At 39.8% G+C, this 25,969-nt stretch overlaps 1 protein-coding gene across 3 annotated transcripts in view; it reads right to left on the bottom strand.

Moving 5' to 3' along the window:
- Positions 1-1,372: 1,372 nt before the first annotated feature.
- PSEN1 (presenilin 1) overlaps positions 1,373-25,969 on the bottom strand; it is an 88,688-nt gene continuing 64,091 nt past the window's right edge. For all 3 annotated transcript variants that reach the window (XM_081229775.1, XM_081229777.1, XM_081229776.1), the window contains 4 exons: positions 19,357-19,443; positions 16,196-16,369; positions 7,055-7,173; positions 1,373-5,664 (listed from right to left, as the gene is read on the bottom strand). In XM_081229775.1, the coding sequence (XP_081085901.1) occupies positions 5,509-5,664; positions 7,055-7,173; positions 16,196-16,369; positions 19,357-19,443 (536 nt within the window). In that variant the 3' untranslated portion in view covers positions 1,373-5,508. The remainder of the gene's footprint in view (positions 5,665-7,054; positions 7,174-16,195; positions 16,370-19,356; positions 19,444-25,969) is intronic.

The following is a 25,969-nucleotide window of genomic DNA, read 5'->3' as shown; positions in this document are numbered from 1 at the left end:
CTGCTTTCCCATTTAGATCATGTAGTGAGCCAACATTGTACTTGCTTGTACTCAGGCATGCTGTTTCACTTTTAACCAGATCCTAAGCTATTGGTGGGCAGGGCCTCCTCCGACTCTGACCCACAGAAGAATCCCCAGGGAGAGTGGTTGTGCTACAAAAAGCTGGGTGCTTACCTAGTGATGCAGGAAATCCAGCCTCATTACTCCTGCTTCTCAGTCTGCTTGAGGACATTCTTCCTTCTCATCGAGAGCACCATTATCAGGGCCCCTAAGAATCAGATACCTATCAGCTGATGAGGACAAGTCATGATGCTGCTCTGGCAGACTCTAGTGACACTGCCTACAAGATTCATAAAAGCAAATGATGCTTCTGATTCGCATAGGAGGGCAAGACACCTTCTTTGCTTCTTTTTTTTAAAATAGTTTATCTATGTTTCTTTTTTTTTTTTTAACATCTTTATTACCTTCTTTGTTTCGTGATGCCCTTGGCCAATGTACCCAGGAACACATCCACCACCTCTCCTCTGCTTCTTCTGAAGACAAATAGGCCAACTCTGGTTTTTATGACACAAACTTATTTTTGACAAATAATTCCCAACACCGTGTATGCAATTCACTGTTTAGAAACAAAAGGGTTGGTAGAGTTTGGGGGTAGAGTGATAGGACAACCTATGCTCTACCAGGTCAATAAAAGTAATGTTGCTTTTTTCCATTCATGTGACCTACATAATAATTTTTAAAAGATAATCCTCTAGCTTATGAAATATCTACATTGTACTATAACATACATCCTACAAGTTATTTTGAGAGTCTTTACATTAATTTGAGTTAGATGTTTTCTAGAAGAAACATTTTTCAGAAACTAAGTGTTAAGAATAGTTGAAGGCTTCCCTGGTGGCGCAGTGGTTAAGAATCTACCTGCTAGTGCAGGGGACACGTGTTTGAGCCCTGGTCCAGGAAGATCCCCCATGCCGCAGAGCAACTAAGCCCGTGCACCACAATTATTGAGGCTGTGCTCTAGAGCCCACAAGCCACAACTACTGAGCCCACGTGCCACAGCTACTGAAGCCCGCGTGCCTAGAGCCCGTGCACCGCAACGAAGAGTAGCCCCCGCTCGCCGCAACTAGAGAAAGCCCGCGTGCAGCAACGAAAACGCAATGCAGTCAAAAATAAAGTTTAAAAAAAATAGTTGAGACTTCCCATAGATTTAATATCGTACCCTTCAGAAATGTGGCCTGCTAAAATCCATACCACTGTATTATGAGTGAACGATGGAAACACTGCATTTGTGTTTCTAAACTGTTTCCTGATAATCGCTGAATAGTTTTCAGTTACATATTATAATACTTTCATGCAAGAAAATTAGCACAGCTGGAGTCATGCGGTCTTTATTAATTTGACAAAAAAACAGGAAAATCTGCACTCATCTATCAAAATTATATCTTACCAAGAATTTGAAAGGTATTTAAAAAAGATGTATTCACAGTCTGTCTGAATCGTGTACAAATCAGTGTCTGTAGGAGCAAAAGCCAGACAATGAACAGGTGAGGGTAAATGATCCCACTGAAACCCACACCCCAGCACCTTGATAGCACCATAAACACGACAGTCCTGTACTCAGTTCCAACAGTTGACTTGTAAACTGTCCTGTTGCAACACTTATTTTAAAAGGAAAATTGCCTTCTGGGAAGTCCTTCCTGCTACACAGACCAGGCTGAAGTGCTAACACCAGATTCCAGGGCCCAGGGTGGACCCAACTACTTCCTCAGGGCAATGCTGAAGCTGTCCGAGGCCCTGGGAAACAGCTTAGACATTCAAGAAGCGAGTTCACTTCAGCACCAGGCTGATCTTTAATGCACAGATCTGAGGTGTTTCTTGCCAGAGGGGAGGACTGTTCCAATGATGCTATCCAGATGATTTGGGATGTGAGCGTGATGGTGGCCTTGCTGGGATACCCTGCTCTGCAGCTTCAATGAGGGTTGTGAAGAGCTGAAACCACTGTTTTTAATCTCCTGTGTCTGGGGAATTTAAAATGAGGCAAGAAGATCACAAGGATCACTTCTTGGCTCAAATTTATGGCGATATTGTTTCATCCCAGGAAAAACCAAACATCCAGTTTTCAAGTCTCTTCCCAAACTCAGCGTTCAGGATCCTCTTGGAGTTGAGGAGAATGACAAAAGCAAATCTAGAGAAAAAGCAGTACTTTACTGGAAGGATTGGTTTCTGGAAGACTCAAGTCACCATTTTATAACATCAATTTTATAAGCCCTCAATAACAGTTACCATGAAAAGGGGTTATTGACAGGTAGCTAATATTTTAGAGAAGTTAAAGCTGGTATTTACCAGAAAACAAGAGACTACAGCTACATTCTGAGGTTACATCTTACTCATTTTTCATCCTTAGACTCCAGCACCATGCCAGCAACACAGAAGACATTGAACAAAATTTTTCATAGTGGTTTCTGAGCTCATTTTCTTCAGGGCTAGATCATGAATGGGCAAATACGCAAGGCCAGGCACTGGGGGTCAGGATCAGAGGCTTCCTTGAGATGTCTGACCATGGAAGATCTTATGTGGTAGTTCTGTCTCACATTTTACAAAATACGATCAAGACTACATATATAAAGTTTGTTGAGGCCAAGTAAAGGGCAAGTACTAAACATATTATTCGTTTGAGCATCTGTTATGGGAGGAGGGTTTTTTAAATCAAGGGACACTTTGAAAAATGGGGATCCGTGAGTTTAAAAGTAAAAACACCACCTCGTCAGTTGTTGCTTCTGTAGTGAAATCAATAAATTGTTTACTTATGATTTTCTTTCAAGTTGCTTAGAAATCTTCTCCTTTTTCTGATCAAGAGAGTTATTTACAGTGAGAGCTGTGATCTGAGGACCACACACTAACTTGGTGAGAATCAAAAACAGAGAAGCGATCCCTTCCTCTTTGAAAAAAATCCTCTACAAATCCTCCAAATATGGTTGGTATTTCCAGAGGCTAGTTTGTGGCAACATTCTGTATGTAAGCACTCTCTATTCTTCTGTAGGCCAGTCAGACACAGACATCAGTGGTTGCTTTTCTTCCTGTCCTCCCCTTTTAATTAAGCAGGTCAGCTGGGCTGGTCAGGTTTTACCATTTGTTCTGTCTGGTTCCACAGCCACCCCTTGCCCCTGGGCGAGGGCGCATCCTCAGTGGAATTGCTACTGTTTTCTCTGGTGACAATCTATTTTTCATGGTGGAAGACTACTAGCATTTTGATATTTCAGAAACAACTGAATTGACTCTAAGAAGGTTCAAAGGAAAAGTCTGCGCCTCAGACCAGTGCTTTAAAGAAATAAGATGTATTCTCTCTATGCTGAGATGTGGTTCCATCTTGCAGAAAGTGACAGGTCTATGGCAATCTTTCTACATAGGACAGCAATACATAGGATGGATTTGAACACAATCACACACGCCACACACCGTCTTCAGAGATAAACCCTTCATGAAAGACACAGTATGTTTGGGATCCTCACACAAATAAACTACTCTAGGTCAGGGCTCCCTTCAAGACTGCTTCAAATCTCCAAATCACACATTAGTGTTCAGGTGGCTTTGTTGTAACTGTTGAACTGCATGTCTTCCTGGAAGATAATACCCACACTGTCACATATCTGAGGAGAAAAAGAAAATCTTGGGAAAAAGGGCCTAAGAGGAGCCAGTTTTTACACACAGGCTAGTACCAGCACATTACTCCTAAAGTTAGTTTCTTATAAGAAATATTCCATGACAGAAAACAAATACTCTAAACTCCAAGGAGAACCCCAAACCAGATCAAATGATGGCTGGAGAGATAGCAGCAGGAAACAGAGGGAAAGCTGGCCTCTCTTCAGCCACAAGGAGAAACTAAGTTTCTCACAAATGCTTAGAGTCTGATCACCGTGGCTGAGGGCTGTCCGTGGTAGAAGAGGGGGTGTGCCCTAGCAAAGCTTCATCCAGAGGTGCCGTGTGCTCGCAGGCGGAGGCTCTGTTCATGGGCATTGCACAGCTGAACTGCACAGGGCCTGAGCTCTGCAGCCCAATTCTCACAAAGGGACACTGAAACGAAAGGTAACGCGGAAGGGAAAACACAAAACACCCATTGCAAGGTTCTTGAGCAATCACTCGGATCCCCTCCTTCCCAGGCCGTGAGCTCATCTTGTCCCATGGGCTGCTGGAGGCCCCTCCTCTCTCCTCTTGGCCGCTGGTTCTCCCCCTGACCCTTGGTTCTCCCACAGCTCACCAAGTGAAGTAACAGCTATCTCCAAGCTTTGTACTGATACAACTGACTCATAAACTTTATAAACCACCAGCTTTTGGCTATTGGTTCAAATTCTGACCTACTGTCAAGAGACAATGGGTTGTAGTTAAAAAGAAAAGACAAACCAGGACAGAAAGTGCTTCACCAGCCATCTTACTCTTCTTTAATCCTACTGTCTTTGGGCACATTGCATTTGCTATTTAAGAAAGTACGACAGCAAGGCTGGTAGCATTGACTCATGACACATTCTTTGCACCACACACAGAGCAAAATCCTAGAACTGGATCATCTGCTTCCACAACAGAGCTGTCTTATTCGCTGTATAGGAGAAGTGCTTGTGAGGGGAGTACCGGAGAGAGACGGAAGGAGGGAGGGATCTGGGGGCAACTGAACCTACAAGTATGCCTAAAAGTTAGGAATTTGGTGGAAAATCCAGAATTTACCTAAGGGTAATAGGGAATTGTTGAGTTATAGTTCCACTCTTTCCAAAAATAAATGACTGCATTTGGAACCTGAGGTTAAGACTTTTAAGATAAAGCAACCTCAAATAAGTTCAGACTGGCCTTGGGAAGAAATGGCAGCCATAGATGGTAATGAGCTTCAGTGCTTGAGAACAAGTGTCAGAATCAACCTACACCTCTGACTTGACTCAGGTGAAAAAAAGTCTTATTTAAAAATGGTAAGTCTGCAGCAAAAAATCTGAAAGTTTGAGCCCCTTTCCATCTTTCCATTTTGCTCTGGTGCCTGCTCTCCTTACAGTATCTCGCGAAAAGGTTCAGAATTCAATACAGATTTATTAGGTTGACTTTCAACATGTAGTTTAAGATGAAGAGTCCTGTTTGGTTTAAACCATTTCATTTAACCACTTGGTAATGGTAGTCCTGAGAGTCTGCAGCGTTGGTAAAATCCACCTGTGACCAAAGGTCAACCTGCTGGTGGGAGCACAGCAACTTTCTGGCTCATCACTTTGCCTTGTTCTTGTCCCTCAAATCTGGCAGCTTCTGCACTGAGGGACTCAGTCCACCACAATGACATGTTCAAAACCATTTTCTGTAGACACCTCCTTCCAACGCCCAATAGTGCAGGTGGTCAGGAAGACTTGGAAGGAAGCTGCAAAAAGTCCAGCTGGGAATCTTGACTTTGTTAGATGTGGACACAGGAAAATCACCTTTGTCCTCCCCAGATTTTATTATAGTCAAAGGAGAAAAATCCATGAGATTCTAACTGCAAATATGCTAGATATAAAACTGATGGAATGCTAATTGGTCCATAAAGGGTTGCACAAGATAATCTGTGGCAAAGTAAAAAACAAGCCCAAAGGTGATAGAGATTGGAAGAGCTGGTAATGCTTTCTTGAAAATGGCAAGGAGCAATAGTGTAAGGCACAAACCCTGTGGAGAAGAGGGGAAAAGACACAAACCCAGACATAATTATGCAAGTATTTTGTGCAAATCAACTCAATCACAAGTCTCAGTTTTAATTTAGTTAATTCAATACAATCCTTTGACGTTAACTTTCAGAACGAAATTTTTTCATTAAATCTGGAAACAACATTTATTTTCCTTTGCAACAGAGATCATTATCCATACATTGTTGATATTTCATCCCCAATTCTAGATAGGGAATAGAATCTGAAAATAAGTAAAATTATTTTTGAAAACAAATAAACAATACTGAAATTTCTATCTAAACTATTGGGTTGGCTACTGTAGGTTTAGTTTGGCTAGCTAAAAATCCCAGAGGTGAAGAACATTCTTTATGCTGTCTGGGGGCAAAAAGGTGCTCACGGAATAAACCAATAAAAGTCTGTTTATAAAGTGTATACTGTTTTCTTATAAACACAGAGCAGCTATATAATACGCCCCTTTTTTTATCCTAGTTACTGAGACATTAACTATAAAGTCTGGAGGGTGAGCTGCATTTAAGGTTTATCCAAAGTAAGTAATTTTCTTCTTAAAAGCTTCAACACATCCAGAAAACTAACCTCAAAAGAGAAATAAAATAAATGAAAATTCTAACTGGTCATATGATCAAGATAAATCACAAGTGTAATCATAAAATAAATGCATAAGTAAAGGCTCTCGTCTAACCTCTCATCCAACTTCACTCACATATATCAAAGATATCACATCTTTAGCAAAAATAGCAACAAGAAATACGAGTTATTTACTTAAATCATTGTCTTGAAAGCTTCAGGCTCACGTTGTAGCACTATGAGCAAAATCTATGTGTGATCGTGCACTGAGTTAGCTTTTCTTGCCTCGTACTTACTGCCCAAAGGACACTGTATGCTGCAGGTCGTGGCCTTAAACACAATACCACCACCAAACGCAGACTAAGTGAGGATCTGCTTTACCCCTTTAAGACATCTAATTCTTTACATTATCTATGCTGCTGGGCTTGAAGCAATGGTTCCTACTTGGAGGTACTTACCAGAATTTCCTGGGGAACTTTAAAAAAAACACACAGTTAAAACAAATTAAATATTCGGTCGGCCAAAAACTTCGTTTGGGTTTTCCATAACATCTTATGGAAAAGCCTGAACGAACTTTTTGGCCAGCCCACTAATATCTCAGGGTAGAGACCCACAGTTTTAAAAGCTCCAGGTGATTTTAATGTGTGGCCAGGTAGAGAATTACTCAGGTGAGGTCCAATTATTTGTGTTTTTAAAAAAGCTCCCCAGGTGATTGGAACACTCAGCCTAGCTGGGGTTAAAAGGACCACCTTTTAATCAGGATTTGGAGATGAGTTCTGACACGTTTTTAATCTGTGTATACTTACAATTAATATGGCTACAAAACAGGCTATGGTTGTGTTCCAGTCTCCACTGGCTGTTGCAGAAGCTTTACCAACCAGAACACTGTAGAAAATGAAATCTCCTAATCCAAGTTTTACTCCCCCTAAAAAGGAAAGATTATGAATATAAAGTTTGTCACTCTTAAAAAAAAGAAAGTTTGTCACTCTTTGCTATGACTTCACAATTCAAAACTGTCGCTGCCCCCCATCCCCCATCCTATGCTGAATGAGAAGTCAGTAAATGATATCATACAAAATTAGGCTTTAGCTACGTTTTCCCTTTCTGTTTTGGTTTTCTATAACAGGAGGTTCAGATGTTATGTGGCTAACTCTGGTGTCTTAACAGTAGATGCTGCTGTTATATAGCAAAAATAATAACAATAAATAATAATTGTCATCTACTGAATGCCTAGTTTATACCTGCACTTGCTCTAATAAATCCTCACACGAACCCCTATGAGATAGGTATCATCTCCTTTTTTTTGAAAAACAGCTTTACTGAGGTATAATTTATTTCATAAAATGCACCCACTGTAAAATGTACAATTCAATGACTGAAAAAATTTAGAGTTGTGCAACCATCACCACAATCCACCATATTTCCATCACCCCAATTAAGATACCTTGTGTTCATTTATAGTTAATCTCCACTCCCCTCCCAGGCCTTAAGCAACCACTGATCTGCTTTCTAACTCTATAAATCTGCCTTTTCTAGACACTGCGCAGAAATGGACTCATACAATATGAAGTCTTTTGTGACTGGCTTCTTTCATTTAACATAATTTTTTAAAATTGAAGTATAGTTGACATACAATGTTGTGTTAGTTCCAGGTGTACAACGAAGTGATTCAGAGATATATATATATATGTATATTTTTTTTCCAGATTCTTTTCCATTATAGGTTATTACATGATATTGAAAATAGCTCCCTGTGCTATACAGTAGGTCCTTGTTGTTTATCTACTTTAAATATAGTACTGTGTATCTGTTAATCCCAAACTTCTAAATTATCCCCCCTGCCCCACACTTTCCCCTTTGGTAACCATAAGTTTGTTTTCTATGTCTGTGAGTCTATTTCTGTTTTGTATGTAAGTTCATTTGTATCATATTTTAGATTCCACATATAAGTGATATCATATGATATTTGTCTTTCTCTGTCTGATTTACTTCACTCTGTATGATAATCTCTAGGTCCATCCATGTTGCTGCAAATGGCATTATTTCATTCTTTTATATGGCTGAGTAATATTCCATCATGTATATATACCACATCTTCTTTATCCATTCTCCTGTCAATGGGCATTTAGATTGTTTCCATGTCTTGGCTATTGTAAATAGTGCTGCTATGAACACTGGGGTGCATGTATCTTTTTGAATTAGAGTCTTCGACTTTTCCAGATATATGCCCAGGAGTGAGGATTGCTGGATCATATGGTATCTCTATTTTTAGTTTTTTAAGGAAACTCCATACTGTTCTCCATAGTGGCTGCACCAATTTACATTCCCACCAACAGTGTAGGAGGGTTCCCTTTTCTCCACACCCTCTCCAGCATTTATTATTTGTAGACTTTTTGACAATGGTCATTCTGACCAGTGTGAGGTGATACCTCACTGTAGTTTTGATTTGCATTTCTCTAATAATTAGTGATGTTGAGCACCTTTTCATATGCCTGTTGGCCATCTGTATTAACATAACATTTTTTAGGTTTATCCATGACATTGCACGTGTCTGTAGTTTGCTGCTTTTCACTGGTGAATAGTTTTTCATTGTATGGATATACTATATTTTGTTTAGCCATTTACCAGTTGATGGACACTTAGATTGTTTTCAGTTTTGGGCTATTATGAATAATGCTGCTACGAATATCAGTGCATACATCTTTGTGTGGGCAGATTGCTTTCATTTCCATCAGGTAGATTCCTAGGATTGGAACTGTTGGGTTATATGGTAAGTTTATGTTTAGCCTTTTGAGAAACTGCCAAACTGTTTTCCATACTGGCTGTACCGGTATGGAAAGATCTACCCAAAGTGTTACCCTATTTTTTAATTAGGTTATCTTCCTATTACTGAGTTGTAAGCATTCTCTGTATACCCTAACTATAAATCCTTTAACAGGATTTGCAATGATTTGCAAATATTTTCTCTCAGTCTGTGGCTCCTTTTCCTTTTCTTAATGGTATCTTTTTTTTTTTTTAATTGTGGTACAATACACAGTCCAATGGCATTAAGTACATTCATATTGTTGTGCTACCATCACCACCATCCATCCACGAACTCTTTTCATCTTGCAAAACTGAACCTCTGTACCCATTAAACAGTAACTCCTCCTTCCTCTCTCTCTCCAGCCCCTGGAAACCACCATTCCACTCTCCATCTCTGAGTTTGACTACTCCAGGTATTTCATTTAAGTGGAATCATACAGTATTTGTCTTACTGTGACTGGCTTATTTCACTTAGTATAATGTCCTGGCTCATCCATGCTGCAGCATGTATTGGATTTTCCTTCCTTTTTAAAGCTGAATAATATCCCATTGTATGTATGCACCACATTTTGTCTATCCATTCATCAGCCAGTGGACACTTAGGTTGCTTCCATCTCATGCCTATTGTGAACAGTGCTATGAACACGGGTATATAAATACCTCTTCTCTCTCTCTCTTTTTTTTTCTTTCGGCCTCTCTGTGTGGCTTGTGGGATCTTAGTTCCCCAACCAGGGATCAAACCGGTGCCCTCGGCAGTGAAAGCGCGTTGTTCTAACCACTGAACTGCCAGGGAATTCCCTAAATACTTCTTCTCTTGATGGTATCTTTTGAAGTGTGAAAGTTTTCAATCTTGACAAAGTCCAATCTATCAATTTTTTCTTCTATGTATCACTGTTATATTAAGGAACTCTTTGCCCAACCCAAGGTCATGAAGTTTTTCTCCTACGTTTTCTTCTAGAAGTTTTAGAGTTTTACCACTTACATTTCAGTTTATGACCAATTTGGGGTTAATTCTGGATTGTGTGCATGATGGATAGGGTGAGACAGGGGTTTCCATTCATTCTTTTGCATGTGCATATTCAATTGTCCCAGCACCATTTGTTGAAAAGATTATATCCTTTTGCCATTGAATTATTTTAGCACCTTTGTAAAAAATCATTGTTCATAAATATAAGGCTTTACTTCTGGACTTTCAGTTCTGTTTCTTTGATTTATATGTCTGTCCTTGATTACTATGGCTTTAGAGTAAGTTTTGAAATCAGATAGTTTAAGTCCACCAACTTTTTTCTTCTCTTTCAAAATTGTTTTGGGTATTCTAAGTTCTTTAAACTTCCAAAAAATTTTAGGATCAGCTTGTAGAAATTGACAAGCTGATCCTAAAACATACACAGAAATGCAAAGGCCCTAGGTTTTCTGCTGTCAAACATTATTTTTAACTTTTCAAGTTCTTTTCAAAATGATAAACAAAACTAGGTATTTAAAAATATGCTTTGGACTTCCCTGCTGGCGCAGTGGTTAAGAATCCGCCTGCCAATGTAGGAGACATGGATTCGAGCCCTGGTCCGGGAAGATCCCACATGCCACGGAGCAACCAAGCCCGTGTGCCACAACTACTGAGCCTGTGTTCTAGAGCCTGCGAGACACAACTACTGAGCCTGCATGCCACAACTACTGAAGCCTGCAAGCCTAGAGCCTGTGCTCCGCAACAACAGAAGCCACCACAACGAGAAGCCCGCACACCTCGACAAAGAGTAACCCTGGCTCCCCACAACTAGAGAAAGCCCGCGTGCATCAACGAAGACCCAACACAGCCAAAAATAAATAGATAAATTTATTTTTTTAAAAAAGTGCCACAATGAACATGTACTGTTTTTTAAAAAAAATAATAAAATAAATAAATAAATAAAAAAAATATGCTTTGACTTAGGGCTCAACAGTAACCCATTAAGCTTTACTACTGGCTTTTACCTTTCTGGTTGTTATGTAACTATTCCCAACTGAAGTGTGATCCTGATCTTAAAGTTTTGTTGCCTGAGTTACAGAAACTACTTCTGGAAGATAGGTGTTGAGGGCCTTGAGAAGCAGAGTCTGTGGGAGAAAGGGGCAGAGTTCTGATTAATAAAATCTTACTGAGAGGGATTTCTCTGGTGGCGCAGTGGTTAAGAATCCGCCTGCCAATGCAGGGGTCATGGGTTCAATCCCTGGTCCAGGAAGATGGCACATGCCACAGAGCAACTAAGCCCGTGCGCCACAACTACTGAGCCCACGTGCCACAGCTACTGAAGCCCGTGTGCCTAGAGCCCGTGCTCTGCAACAAGAGAAGCCCACGCACTGCAACGGAGAGTAGTCCCCGCTTGCCACAAGTAGAGAAAGCCCGCACACAGCAATGAAGGCCCAACACAGCCAAAAAAAAAAAAAAAAAAAAAGATCTTACTGAGAAACCATTGTTCTTTTTAAATTGTGGAAGCCAGAGCAAAGTCTTCCATAGTAGAAAAAATAAACATACAACCCTGAAATCCGATGCTATGAATTACATGGTCAGTTATCCTTTAACTTGCTAACCTTCCCAGACTGATGAATACTTTCACCAGTTTCAGTTGTGGAGAAGAGTCCAACTCTACTATTTAGGTACTAGTGTGATCCAGGGCAAGTTTACTAACTTCTTTAATCCTCAAATTCTTCAGCTACAAGATGGGGATTACAGAGCTATTTCACAAGGTTGGTATCAGTGTTAAAAATAATACAGGAAAAGTTCTTGGCACACACAGAGGCTAAACAAATGACAGTCTCAGAAATACTTTTGATTCCAAATAGTAAGTACTATAAGAAACTAACTGAGGCCTTCCCTGGTGATGCAGTGGTTAAGAATCCGCCTGCCAATGCAGGGAACACGGATTTGAGCCCTGGTCTGGGAAGTTCCCACATGCCGCAGAGCAACTAAGCCCGTGGAGAGGCCACAACAGTGAGAGACCCGCGTACCGCAAAAAAAAAAAAACAAAAAAACCATGATGACATACCACTTTACACCCACTAGGAATGATTATAATCAAAAAGACAAATAATAACAAGTGTTGGTGAGGTTGTGGAAAAATTGGAACATTCATACACTGCTGGTGGGAATGTAAAATGGTGCAGACACTTTGGAAAACAGTCTGGTAGTTCCTCAAAAGGTTAAACATAGAGTTACCATATGACTCAGTAATTCTACTTGTAGGTATATACCTAAGAGAAATAAAACCATATGTCCACACAGATGTGTACATGAATGGTCACACAACACTATGCATAATAGCTCAAAATGGAAACAATTTAGATGCCCATTAACTGATGAATGGATGATAAATGTGACATATCCGTACAATGGAATATTATTTGGCTATAAAAAGAAACGAAATGCTAATACATGTTATAACATAGATAAACCCTGAAAACATAATGCTACATGAAAGAAATCAGTACAAAGAACCATATATTGTATGATTCCATTTATATGAAATGTCCAGAAGAGGCAAATCTATTATGATAGTATATTTGATGGTGCTGGGGGGAATAGAGGTAATGGGTACAGGGTACAGGGTTTCTTTCTGAGGTAATGAACATATTCTAACATTAGCATGTGGTGATGGCTGCACAACTATAATAAAAACCATCGCGGACTTCCCCAGTGGTGCAGTGGTTAAGAATACGCTTGCCAGTGCAGGGGACACAGGTTCAAGCCCTGGTCCAGGAAGATCCCACATGCCGCGCAGCAACTAAACCCGTGCGCCACAACTGCTGAGCCTGAGCTCGAGAGCCTACGAGATACAACTACTGAGCCCGTGTGCCACAACTACTGAAGCCCACGCGCCTAGAGCCTGTGCTCCGCAATGAGAAGCCACTGCAATGAGAAGCCTGTGCACCCCTGCTCGCCGCAACTAGAGAAAGTCCGCACACAGCAACAAAGACCCAACACAGCCATAAATAAATAAATAAATAAATAAATAAATAAATAAATAAATTTATTTAAAAAAAAAAAAACCATTGCATTGTCCACTTTCAATGGCGGGGAATGAGAGGGATTGAAGAGGTGATGTTAAGGAGTATGGGGTTTCTTTATGGGGTGTTGAAAATGTTCTAAAATCAATTGTGGTGATGGTTGAACAATTCTGTGAATATACTAATGTCACCACTTTAAATGGGTGAATTGTATAGTATGTGAATTATGTCTCAACAGAGGTATCAAAAAATAAACAAAAATAATGTACCAAATCAAGCTTAAAATTATAGCCTCGCATTTTTTTCATTTAAAGGCTTATGTTTGCTTAAATAATAATATTATGGCAAATGCTATAGTTATACTTTACAGAATTCATTTTAGTGGAGAGAGAAATATAGATATATTTTATTAGCAAAATTAAAAGAGTCAGGAAACAAAGAAGTAACCATCAATTTTTTTTCTTTAGGCACTTACTGAAGCAACAAGTTATATTCCATAACCAGAAGAGACTGGATGAATCAGTATATAAAACCTAAGAAAAATCATGTTGCTCGGGAATATGTTTTCTTTAAACAGCTTCTTTGATTTATTCAGTAAACATATGCCATGGCCAAACAACTAAAATCACAGCAATGGAAACTGCTTAAGTTAGACATAAAGTATTATCAGTATTCCACTGTCAAGTGCTAATGCTGAGATTGGATGCTAGTTGTTTTACTGCTATCTAGGTCTCCTATTATTTTGCCTTGTTTTGGCCAACTCGGAAAAATAATTTTAAGTAATGATGGAGTTCCTTTAGTATTAAAAGGGGCATTTGCAGGTCTACCAAACACAAGACATGGTAAAAATAATAAATGATGGTGAATATTTAATTGTAAGATTTCGCTACAGGACATCTAGCAGAATATATGCCTAGCTTAAATGTAACTATAACATAATAAAATAATGAATATTTCCTATTATCTTTTTTTTTTTTTTTGCTGTACGCGGGCCTCTCACTGTTGTGGCCTCTCCCGTTGCAGAGCACAGGCTCTGGATGCGCAGGCCCAGCGGCCATGGCTCACGGGCCTAGTCGCTCCGCGGCATGTGGGATCTTCCCAGACCGGGGCACGAACCCGTGTCCCCTGCATCGGCAGGCGGATTCTCAACCACTGCGCCACCAGGGAAGCCCTCCTACTATCTTTTTTTTTTTTTTTTTTTTTTTTCTTTTTGCGGTATGCGGGCCTCTCACTGTTGTGGCCTCTCCCGTTGCGGAGCACAGGCTCCGGATGCGCAGGCCCAGCGGCCATGGCTCACGGGCCCAGCCGCTCCGCGGCATATGGGATCCTCCCAGACCGGGGCACGAACCCGTATCCCCTGCATCGGCAGGCGGACTCTCAACCACTGCGCCACCAGGGAGGCCCTCCTACTATCTTTTTAATAAACAGAAACATATAAAAAACTTCCTGAAATTTATTATTTTGTGTTTTAACTACTAAAAGCTCTTCCTCCACTTGAAAATAACAAAATCCATCTCCCACTCTTCCCTTGAGGTTATAGAAAAAGAACCTCTATGAGTTAAATTTCTACTCCTGGAAACAACAGGTTAATTTCACTACTCTGATAAATTTTAAATCTATCAGTAGTACACTGAGGCTTGCTATTGGCATGATGTTTGGAAGAAGTGTAGTTTGAAATTCACTAGAAGACCAACTGCACGTTGAATAAACATGTTTACATTTCTAATTAAAAGCTCTCAGTGTTCAGCTTTCTGATTAATTTTTGATTTTTAAAAGGTTGTTCTGGAAGACACATGTGCCTTTACATGTCAAATTCTATTGTAAACTGAGACTTTTCTGTAAGTAACAACTCTGGTTTAACACACTAATGCAATCAGATATGGTTATGTGTGTTCTGGATGCTAAGATAAGGAAAGAATATCAATTATTAGTTTATATTGGTCCCAGATAAAGAAAATATTAATCTGAAGTTAGAAGGGGCAATACTTGGGTTTTTCTTAAAAAAAAAAAAAAGTTAGAGATGAAGAGAAGGACACGAAGAGATGATCAGGAGAGAATCTTCAAGTAGGAAAGGCAGTCGTGAAAGAATCACACTGCAGCTATGCTTAACAGCTATATTTCTTTCTTTTGGCTCTATGCATCTTTGAGAAAAGAGGAAAGGAAGAGAAGAGGCAACTAATTACAGTGGTAACTTTGAAGGCAGAGAAAATATCAGCAAACGCAAGCTCAAGGCTGGCCATAAGAGAAGGCAACTGTGTCTGGTTTCCCAGAGTGTGAAAGCTGCAGGTTGCAGATGGCTCTAAAATCTGGAAAACTCGCCCAGCGCCAAAGTCATGGATCTGCCCAGGTTCTGACCCAGATAAAAGACTAATGGTGAGTTGTAAGAAGTGTTCTGCTCAAGCTGAAGGATAATGTCAAGGTCACAATTAATAGTGATTAGAGAAGCTAAGGAATCTAGGTGTCTGTTTCTTTGAAACTACTTAATATTTTCGTTGTAATATTTTAATCAAGCGTTTCACTTTTGTGAAAATGAAAAAATTGAGGGTAACTTAGTTGGGAAATGTGCTACTCTCTTCTTATTCAGTAAATCACCTCTCTAACTAAGACTAAGTAAAGAGATGACTAAGCCCTAACCGGGGGGCTCTACTGGCTAATATCCTAAGAAGCCCCAAGTGCTGACCTGAATCCCAGTGACAGCACACCTTAGACACTGAACAAACTGTTACATTTCTGCGGAGAACCTAAATCCCTTTGATTTTCTTTAAAATTAATAAAATACAGTGCTTGCCGACAAAGGGCAGTAACAATGTAAAAGGGTGAAGCATTTAAATCCATAGGCCTCTGTGCAGCAAGAGTGAAATATATTAATGAAAATTTTGTAGACATGAAGTCTTATCAGAATAATATTAAAAAAATTCTTTTACCTTATAAAATCAGTGCCAAAGATCAGGCTGTAAAGGGATAATTTCAAAAATCTGAGGTGCAGAATTTGGTCCATTAACGCATTTAACTATGAGAAAAGCACCAACTATTGTTATTTCCTACTAAAAGCTGCACTGCTGTTTAGAATTAGACTGTAACACTTTGATTCATCTTATTTTGGGAGAGTTTGATACTGCAGCACCTAAACGAATCCATGAATTTCCAATGTAGAGAAAGGCACATACTTTCCTCTGGGTCGTCACTGGCCAGGATGCTGCTGGAAAGATCCTGTACAGCAGATCGTGACTCAGCTGTAGAGTGATGAGGCCCCAGGTGACTGTCCCTCTGGGCTTCCCACTCTTCGCTGAAGCCACCATCATCACTCTCTGTCACAGGGTCTTGTGACTCACTTTCTGTGCCTTCAAGAAAAAGTGAACATCACAGTTGTAATATTTAGAAAAATCTCTTAATACCTTTAAGAAAATTACATGGAAACAGTAATTACCCGTCATTGTAATTAGGTGGGTTAGCTGGCTCTTAAACCACAAATCACGGGTTATTTCAGTGCCTGTTTGTTGCTTCCCCAACAGTTATTTCTCCCCTTTTTTCCTGAGGGCAGAGTACTGATTTATTTGGTTTCCACCTCCCACCCATGACTCTGGTGGTAAATCCAGTTCAGTCCAAGATAAGTGTGGTCATCCTACAACTCCTCTTCCCAATGAAAGCTCTAAAGCTGTGGGGTTGGTACCAGCCAATGTGTGGTGAGACAAAGTCTGCTGGAAATTTGGGGAAAAGTTTTCTCACTCTGCTGGAAATTTGGGGAAAAGTTTTCTCACTCTTTGAGAGAGACTTAAGGAGACACAAACAGCCCCTTTCTTCCCCTGGATGTTGTGTTATCTGGATATGATGCCTGGCACTGCAGTCGTCATCTTGTGACCATGACGAGCAGAGGGCTGAGGACCAGGCTCATAGCTAAGGATAGCAGAGCAGGAAGACGGGGAAGAACTGAGGCCCCTGATAATTATCCAGTCATAAAATTAGCCAGCCGTGCAAATGCCTACACCTCAGGACTTCTGGTCAGGTGAGAGAACACTTCTTCTGATCTTCGCAGCTGGAGCTGCTGGCACTCACTAATTGATGGCACTCACCACTGGCTTTAGTGACTAAGGTACACAAGTAGACCACTACTGGGGGCTGGGAGGATGGGAAAGGAGGGAGTGAATTTTTTTATGGGCTAGTCATTTGGTTATGATGACTCGGTCTGACTGAAAATTGTGAGTATAACATGATTGTCTCAAGAACCTTCCATACATCAAAAATAATTAAAATACATCAGTGAAGTTGATAATACTCTTTTTTCTCATTTATTTTTAATAAAATTAATATATGTTCATATTTATTCATCTACTATGAATAAATGAAGCTTGCATACTTCAGGCCTCTCGCTTGCATGGACATTTTTCTGCAAGGGGCTCTAGCAATTTTGTATTTTTAATTTGCATTGTTTTCTTAACCAGGTCTCCACAAAACCTGAATCTTCCCTGAGCTAGTTTATAAAATCATAAAAGTGTACGATTTAGAAATGAAAACATCAGTCCCTGCTCTGCCCTATCCCTCCTCACTCCCGTCCTCACCCTACCTTCAACCCTTTCAGCTGTTTACTTTGGTATTTACGTCCATAATTAATTATAAATAGCATGCTCATAATGCTGTATCTTGATGTTTTTATCTTAGGTGCTCACTCGGGCAACCTCTGAGTTCTATTACGTTTTTCCTTTACAGACATCCCTCTTGGAATCCTACACCCCCTTGCTCCAGACTAACTTCTAGTTCCTATAACACAGAGGTTTTCAACTGGGGGTAGCACCTCCCTTCCATGGGGTGTTTGGAAATAACTAGGAGGGGGAGTTTTGGGTTACTGCAAACCTCGAAGCTGCCCTTGGCATTTAGTGGGTGAGGGGCCAGGAGTGCTAAACAATGTGAGGGGAGTCCACACAATGAAGAACGCCCACCCGAAACACCCACCACACTCCCACTGAGGAACTCTGCAGTTCACCCAGCTCCTCCTCACTTCAAGGCCCTTGCCCAGGGTGCTTCCTCTTCAGGAAAGCTCTTCTTCCTCTCTTTGGCTGGCCATCTCCTGTTATCACTTCCTCAGGGAAGCCCTCCTGACTTTCCAGAATAAATGAAATTCTTCCACTATAAACTTTCAGAGCAACTTACACTTCTCCTTTGTGGTGTTTATCACAAACTGAATGAATTATTTGTTCAACATGCGTGTCTCCCCAAATAGGCTATAAACTCCACAGGAATGGGACCTCTCGTTCAGAGCTATATCCCCAGTGCCTAACAAATACTAGGTACACAGTTAGGTGCTCAGTCAACATTTGTCAAAAGAACAAAATCTTGATGTACCCAAAAGACACTCATACTCACAAATATATACATGTATACTCACAGACAACTAATCTTTCAATTTTCTTTAGCTTAACAAGGTTAACACAACAACCAGACCTGGAGCAACTGTTTCCTCTATTTCCCACTTCTCTACTAGGTCTACTGCTGGTCTAATGCCGCCCTGTTTTGCTGCCTCGCTCACTGCAGAATGGGCCTAATATCTTTCGGTCCCAAATATGCAAATTCTAAGTTGAAAGCGTCCTCCTTGCAGTTACCCAAATGCTAGAACAGCAGTTTTTTTGGCTCTAGAAAACCTAAACTCTCCCTTTCCTGACAAACAGCAACTCAATTAAGGCCCTTTTTCCTTCTCTGACCAACTTTATTCCACCTCTATTTGTCAGCTTCCTCATAAGGTTAGTCCTTGTTTTTCTTAAAAAAAAAAAAAAAAAAAGTTTCCTTTCTTTTTGACTATCGATATTGTGCTGTTATTCCTCAACTTTTCTAATTATAACTCCTCCTAACTTGTGTTTGCCTTAACATCTTCTGTAGTATCCACAAGTGGGCCTTTCAATATCCCATACTAGGTCGTCATTCTTACCCTCCTCCAGAAAGTCAAGTCCACCTAGAATATTTTATCAACTCAACATAAACATTATCACAACTCAAATCAAATTATATTTCAGTTACTCTGGACTTGTCAGACAAGAGGTTCTCATTTTTACATGTTTGAAGAGAGTGTTTATTCTACCTTTTTAAAATCATAGCCTCAACTTGAACCTTTCCATACTGGAATTAATGGTGTTTAATGGTAGAAATTCTTAACCTAGGGTGCCTTGGCTGATTGTTGGGTTTGGAGCATGTGAATTCAAATATTTATCTGTGTTTGCTAGGTATTACCACAGCTTCCAGGAGATTCTCAAAAGAAAGTGGTTAAAAAATCATTGTTTCATAACTCATAAGATGACAATGACCATGAAAACCAGGAAATTACCAAATAAAAGCCACCTACTTTGTGCATTATAATTGGAGTTTTTGGATACCTTCCTTTGGGCTTCTGGGTCTCCTTCTGCCATATTCACCAACCATACCATTGTTGCTGTTGAGAAAGACAAAAGTCCAGGTAAGGACTGGAAACACAGAAGGAAAGCTCACAAGTAGAGAGCAGGCTGTTATTTCTCCACACAAATCACCAACCTTCTTAATGTCACCATAAGAATCCCGAACAATCAGAAGCAAATGCATATTAAAAACTACTGGGACGGGGCTTCCCTGGTGGTGCAGTGTTGAAGAATCCGCTTGCCAATGCAGGAGACATGCGTTCAAGCCCTGGTCCAAGAAGATCCCACATGCTGTGGAGCAACTAAGCCCACATGCCAAACTGCTGAAGCCTGTGTGCCTAGAGCCTGTGCTCTGCAACAAGAGAAGCCACCACAGTGAGCAGCCTGTGCACCGAAACAAATAGGAAGACCCAACGCAGCCATAAATAAATTAAAAAAAAATTTTTTTTTTAAAGAGAAAACTACAGGGACTTCCCTGGTGGCGCAGTAGTTACAATCTGCCTGCCAATGCAGGGAACACGGGTTCCAGCCCTGGCCCGCGAAGATCCCACATGCCACAGAGCAACTAAGCCTGTGCGCCACAACTTCTGAGCCTGCGCGCCTAGAGTCTTTGCTCCGCAACGAGAAACCACCGCAATGAGAAGCCTGCACACCGCAACGAAGAGCAGCCCCCGCTCGCTGCAACAAGAGAAAGTTAGCGCGCAGCAACGAAGACCCAATGCAGCCAAAAATAAATTAATTAATTTATTAAAAAAATAAAAACCACAAAAGGTTCTCTTTGATTTTGGCAGATAAAAAAAAATTCTGAAACTGGACATTTACTGTAGCTTTCAAACTGCAGCTGCTATAATACAACTGTTCATTGTTATTTATAATCCCTGAAAAGTAACCAGAAGGAAAATTGTTCAGGCCAGCAAGACTGCACTGAAACAACAGCTCGACTAGTTGAATATCCTAAAATAGTGTGAATTCACTGGTGAAAATAACTTATTGGAACTAACTTAGAGGACAAACTGGGGCTCACAAAGCATCGGATGAATTACTGTAATTCGAAAGATGCAATGAATATGTTCCCTTCATGTTATGTCTTACTTCTGGGATTTTCAATAATGCTAAACTGTGTTATATACAGGGAATAAGAAAAAAAAAGTTAAAAGCAATAAACATAAACGGATAGTCAACTGCCTTTTCTATGTCCCCTCCACAAAAATACATATATATCAATATATCTATATAGCTCTAGATATACACACACATCCTGTCACATTTTAATTAAGAGGCAATGTGAATACTTTAAAATGGTGCTTCTCTTACATACTGCAGGTAGGATGAAACATGGCGGGGAACTTGGTAACATCTAACAAAACTACATGTACATTTACCCCCTATTGACCCAGCAATAACACTTTTGGAATTTATCCTGAAGATACACCAACAATAATACAAAAATACATACAAACATGTGCCATACAGCGTGACAGCAGAAACCAAGCCAGCAGCAACCTGAGTCCAATCCAGTAATGGTAAGCAATTTTAAACAAGATACTTGGCATTTTCTGGGTTTCTCTGGCATTTTGTCACTGATTTTACAATTATATCCATTTTCCTAATACTCTAAGGCTTCCTGAATAGCTTATGAAAGAAATACATAACCAATGAGGATAAAAATCCTGTAATAGCTGCACTTACTCATTCACCATAGCTTTGTAATTCAGAGGTCAGACAAGTTTCATGATATGATAACCCGACTAACTGATCAAAGTAAATATTAGCCAGGTTGGCGATTCACTGTAACTAAATCCAAACCCAATGAAGAGGAAATAGGCAACCACTGGAGTTTACGAATTTCTGTAGTCTTCTTGGCAATGAAGGCAGCAGGTATTTATTTGATTTTCTTTCTTTATGCAAGTATAGAAAAATAAAGCTACAAACTCTTTTAACACTTAATATTAACCATGGAAATCAAGGGTCAGCAAACTTTTTCTATAAAGGGCCGGATAGTAAATATTGGGGCTTGGGGGTCAACATCTGGCCCCTGTCACATACTCTTTTTTGTTCTTTTCTTTTTCATTAACTCTTTAAGGATGTAAAAACCATTCTTAGCTTTCAGGCCTATACAAAAACAGGCCACGGGACAGATTTGGCTATGGGCAGTAGTTTGCTAACCCCTGATGTAAATTATCATGAGCAGAATATATATTTGCTGAATGAATTAATATTACTAAAATAATATCTAAAAAACCCACTTTCCAATCTTTCAACTTAACACCAAACATCTTAGATCAATAGAAAAATATGCAAATTAAAAATTAACAATCTAAAAACTTCCCAAAGTGATATGAAATCAGAGAAAAACCTTACATAATGGTCAACCTCAAGGAACAGTTATCTTTGTTTTCTGAAAAGCTACCAAAGAGTAGGTGTACATTCTTCCTGTCCAAACAAGGGATAGAGAAAACAAACAAAAATGCTCACATGTTTCCTGAGGGTAAGACCCTTTTGCAAACTGAGTACTCTTAACTGGGGAAGAGTATACAAATGCATCAAAGGATTATATTTTTAAAGAACTAATAACTGAGAGGACTGACTTAAAACTTTTCATATTAATGTTTATTCCATTTCAGGGGGAAAGAACTGATTAATAATGCTGTTTTCTGTATATTCTACTTGAAAAAAAAACTGTCAAACTCAATGATTTATGAAATGCTCACTAAAGATTCAGTATTTCATGAGAACAGGTACTTTCTTGAACCTATTTCATCTACACAGGAGGTAAAGGTTTATGCTTATATTTTCCCATATATGTGGAATTACTGCAAAACTATCTCAATATTGATTGTTATACAGACTTGAGTTTTAAAAATATTATATATGAATGATTTTTTAAAAACAGTAAATCCTTTTTCTGAGTATAAAATTAACATACATGCTTAACGTTGGGGCAGACTGAAAGATCCCTTCTCCACCCCTCCTGCACCCACACTCTTGCCATGGCCTCGCTGAGACTGGAATGCTGTTTTCCTCTTCCTGACCAGGGACTCAGCTATGTGACTTGCTTCAACCAATGGCACATGGACAGAGATGACGGTGTGCTAATACTGAACCTAGGCCTTAACAGGCCTGCTGCCCTCTTGTTTCTCCAGATACAAGAACATCTTCAGTTAACCCACTGGCCCAAGGAGGACAGGGAACATGCGGAGCAGAGGTACCACAGCCAAGTCTGATCAGCTGAGTCAACTGACCCGCAGGTGCAGGAGTGATGGTGACTGATTATTATTTTTAAGGCATGAAGTTGTTTTTTTTAAAAAAATAAATTTATCTATTTATTTTTGGCTGCGTTGGGTCTTCCTTGCTGCACACAGGCTTTCTCTAGTTGTGGCGAGTGGGGGCTTCTCTTCGTTGCGGTGTTTGAGCTTCTCACTGTGGTGGCTTCTCTTGTTGCGGAGCACGGGCTCTAGGCACACGGGCTACAGTAGTTATGGCGCATGGGTTTAGTTGTTCCACGGCCTGTGGGATCTTCCTGGATCACGGCTTGAACCCATGTCCCCTGCAGTAGCAGGCGGATTCTTAACCACTGAGCCACCAGGGAAGTCCCCTAAGGCATTAAGTTTTGAGGTGGTTTGTTACACAGCATTATCGTGGTACTAACAATAGATACAACGGTAGAACAATGTAAAATCCTAAAACTAAGAAAAAATTTAAAACTCACAATCCCTTCACTTTGACATCCACAATTAAAAAATATAGAGTACAACAAGGACTTCCCTGGGGGCACAGTGGTTAAGAATCCACCTGCCAATGCATGGGACACAGGTTCGAGCCCTGGTCTGGGAAGATCCCACATGCCCTAGGAGCAACTAAGCCCGTGTGCCACAACTACTGAGCTTGTGCTCTAGAGCCCATGAGCTGCAACTACTGAGCCTGCTTACCACAACTACTGAAGTCCACGCACCTAGAGCCCGTGCCCTGCAACAAAAGAAACCACCACAATGAGAAGGCCGTGCACCGCAATGGAGAGTAGCCCCCACTCGCTGCAACTAGAGAAAGCCCATGCGCAGCAACAAAGACCCAGTGCAGCCATAAATAAATAAATAAATTTATTTATTTAAAATTTTTTTAATTAAAAAAATATAGAGTACAACATTAAAAATCTACAAGTAGAGAAAGATATAAGGAAAAATGTAAAAGTTGTCTCAGTCTCTAAATCGCACTTCCCAGAGGTAAACACTAGTAGTATATTATCAGTTTTTTTTTTTTTACTGGAGTGTAGTTGCTTTACAATACTGTGTTAGTTTCTACTGTACAGCAAAGTGAATCAGCTATACGTATACATATATCCCCTCTTTTTTGGATTGCTTTCTCATTTAGGTCACCACAGAGCACCGAGTAGAGTTCCCTATGCTATACAGTAGGTTCTCATTAGTTATCTATTTTGTACATAGTATCAATAGTGTATATACATCAATCTCAATCTCCCAATTCATCCCACCCCCACCGCTTCCCCCTTGGTATCCATAGTTTGTTCTCTACATCTGTGTCTCTATTTCTGCTTTGCAAATAAGATCACCTATACCATTTTTCTAGATTCCACATATATGTGTTAATATACGATATTTGTTTTTCTCTTTCTGACTTACTTCACTCTGTATAACAGTCTCTTTGTAGAGACACGGATGGACCTAGAGACTATCAGTTTTGAAATGTGTCACTGGGATTTTATATATATACACACATCCATACATATACAGCTCCTTTCCCCCACTCCTTCCACAGGATATTGCATGTATTGTTTTAAATCTTGCTTTTTGTATTTAATATATAATCTTTTTTTTTTTTTTTTTTTGCGGTACGCGGGCCTCTCACTGTTGTGGCCTCTCCTGTTGCAGAGCACAGGTTCCGGACGCACAGACTCAGTGGCCATGGCTCACGGGCCCAGCCGTTCCACAGCATGTGGGATCCTCCTGGACCAGGGCACGAATCTGTGTCCCCAACATCGGCAGGCGGACTCTCAACCACTGCGCCACCAGGGAAGCCCAATATATAATCTTTGACATTTAAAAAAAACAATCAGAAATACATAGAGCTATTTCATTCTTTTAAATGGCTGCACAACTATCCATCGTATGAATGTACCGTAATTGTTTGAAAGTGTTCCTTTTTGATGGACACTTAGGTTATTTCCATTTACTTCTTAATATAAGCACTGTTTCAGTGAACATCCTTCTATACTTTTACAAGTATATTCGTTACTCTAAATTCCTAGCATTCACTCTTAACATTTGGTGTAACATTCTGTATGCACAAATATAAAATATATGAATAGTAGATTTTAATTTCCAGGAATAACACAGAAGAAGCTCACACGCAAATGCTCATTAAGAGGAAAATGCTGATGCTCAAAACCTCGTCTGTTCTTTTTGGCCAAAAAACACCATAAACACATGATAATAAATTTATATGGGAATAAAAGTAAGAGAAAGATCCTTGCATTTCAGACACTGGGTGCTCTAAAGCTTTACCAGACTTCTCCAGCTACAAGCACAATCCCCACCTTCTCCACTTCCCACAAAGGACCTAACAGCAAGTTCATAAGAAAGACTGAGGTGAACTAACACGTGCTCCCAACTTGACCTCTCTCTACGTTCCACTATCTTCTGCTTTCCTGTCTTTTCCTTCCTTCCGGGTCTTTCACTATTCTCATCTAATTCCTCTTACTGAACTCTTAGAGCTATTTCTACCTGCTTCGTTTATTACTTTGCTCCAGTAATTACTTCTTCTTGCTGGTCTCTTCAAAGCCTTTCTCCACTGGCTCCTTTCCCTCAACCTTCTCTCTCCTGGAACCATCTTTCCTCAAACCTGTTCTCTTCTCAAGTCACCACTGCTCTGCCTGTGAACTAGTAGGTGATACTTACTTCTCCTTCTTCATACCCAGTCTCTGTCCACTGTATCACTTCCACTGCCAGTGCCAGCAAAACTCAGACAGACACACACAGACACACACACACAGACGCACACTTTACACCCTTTGGAATACTGCTTCTGGTCCTACCATTCAACTGAAATTGCTCTCTTAAATGTCACTAAAGATGTCTAAAGCACCAAATTCTAGATGGTTTACTTAGTCCTCATCATCCTTCACTTCTTTATAGCATCTGACATTCTTTCCTTCTTGAAACTCTGCTTTTTCAATAACTCAACAGATTAATAGGCCAGAAGTCCACAAGGATATATATCACGCTGATAATACTGGTAAGTAACTGCTTGGTAAAGTATTAAGATTGGGGATGACAGTTATAATGAAATTTAACTTTATCTGTAATTCAAAAATTTTTTCAATGATAAAGTATTAACGTTATTACTTGTATAATTAAAATTTAATTCTAAAAATATGGAAAAATACAATACCAAGCCAGTCATAAAACAAGAAATTTAAATATGCAGCTAAAAAATACATTAAAAAGTCCAAATAATCATTAATAGTTATTAATAACTATTAACTAATGGTTATTAGTAACTATTAACTAATGGTTATTAATAACTATTAACTAATAGTTATTAATTACT

This window comes from Mesoplodon bidens (genome assembly GCF_964165515.1).
Source record: "Mesoplodon bidens genome assembly, chromosome: 3".
Classification (NCBI taxonomy): Eukaryota; Metazoa; Chordata; class Mammalia; order Artiodactyla; family Ziphiidae; genus Mesoplodon; species Mesoplodon bidens.
This window is presented reverse-complemented; position numbering and strand designations above follow the sequence as displayed.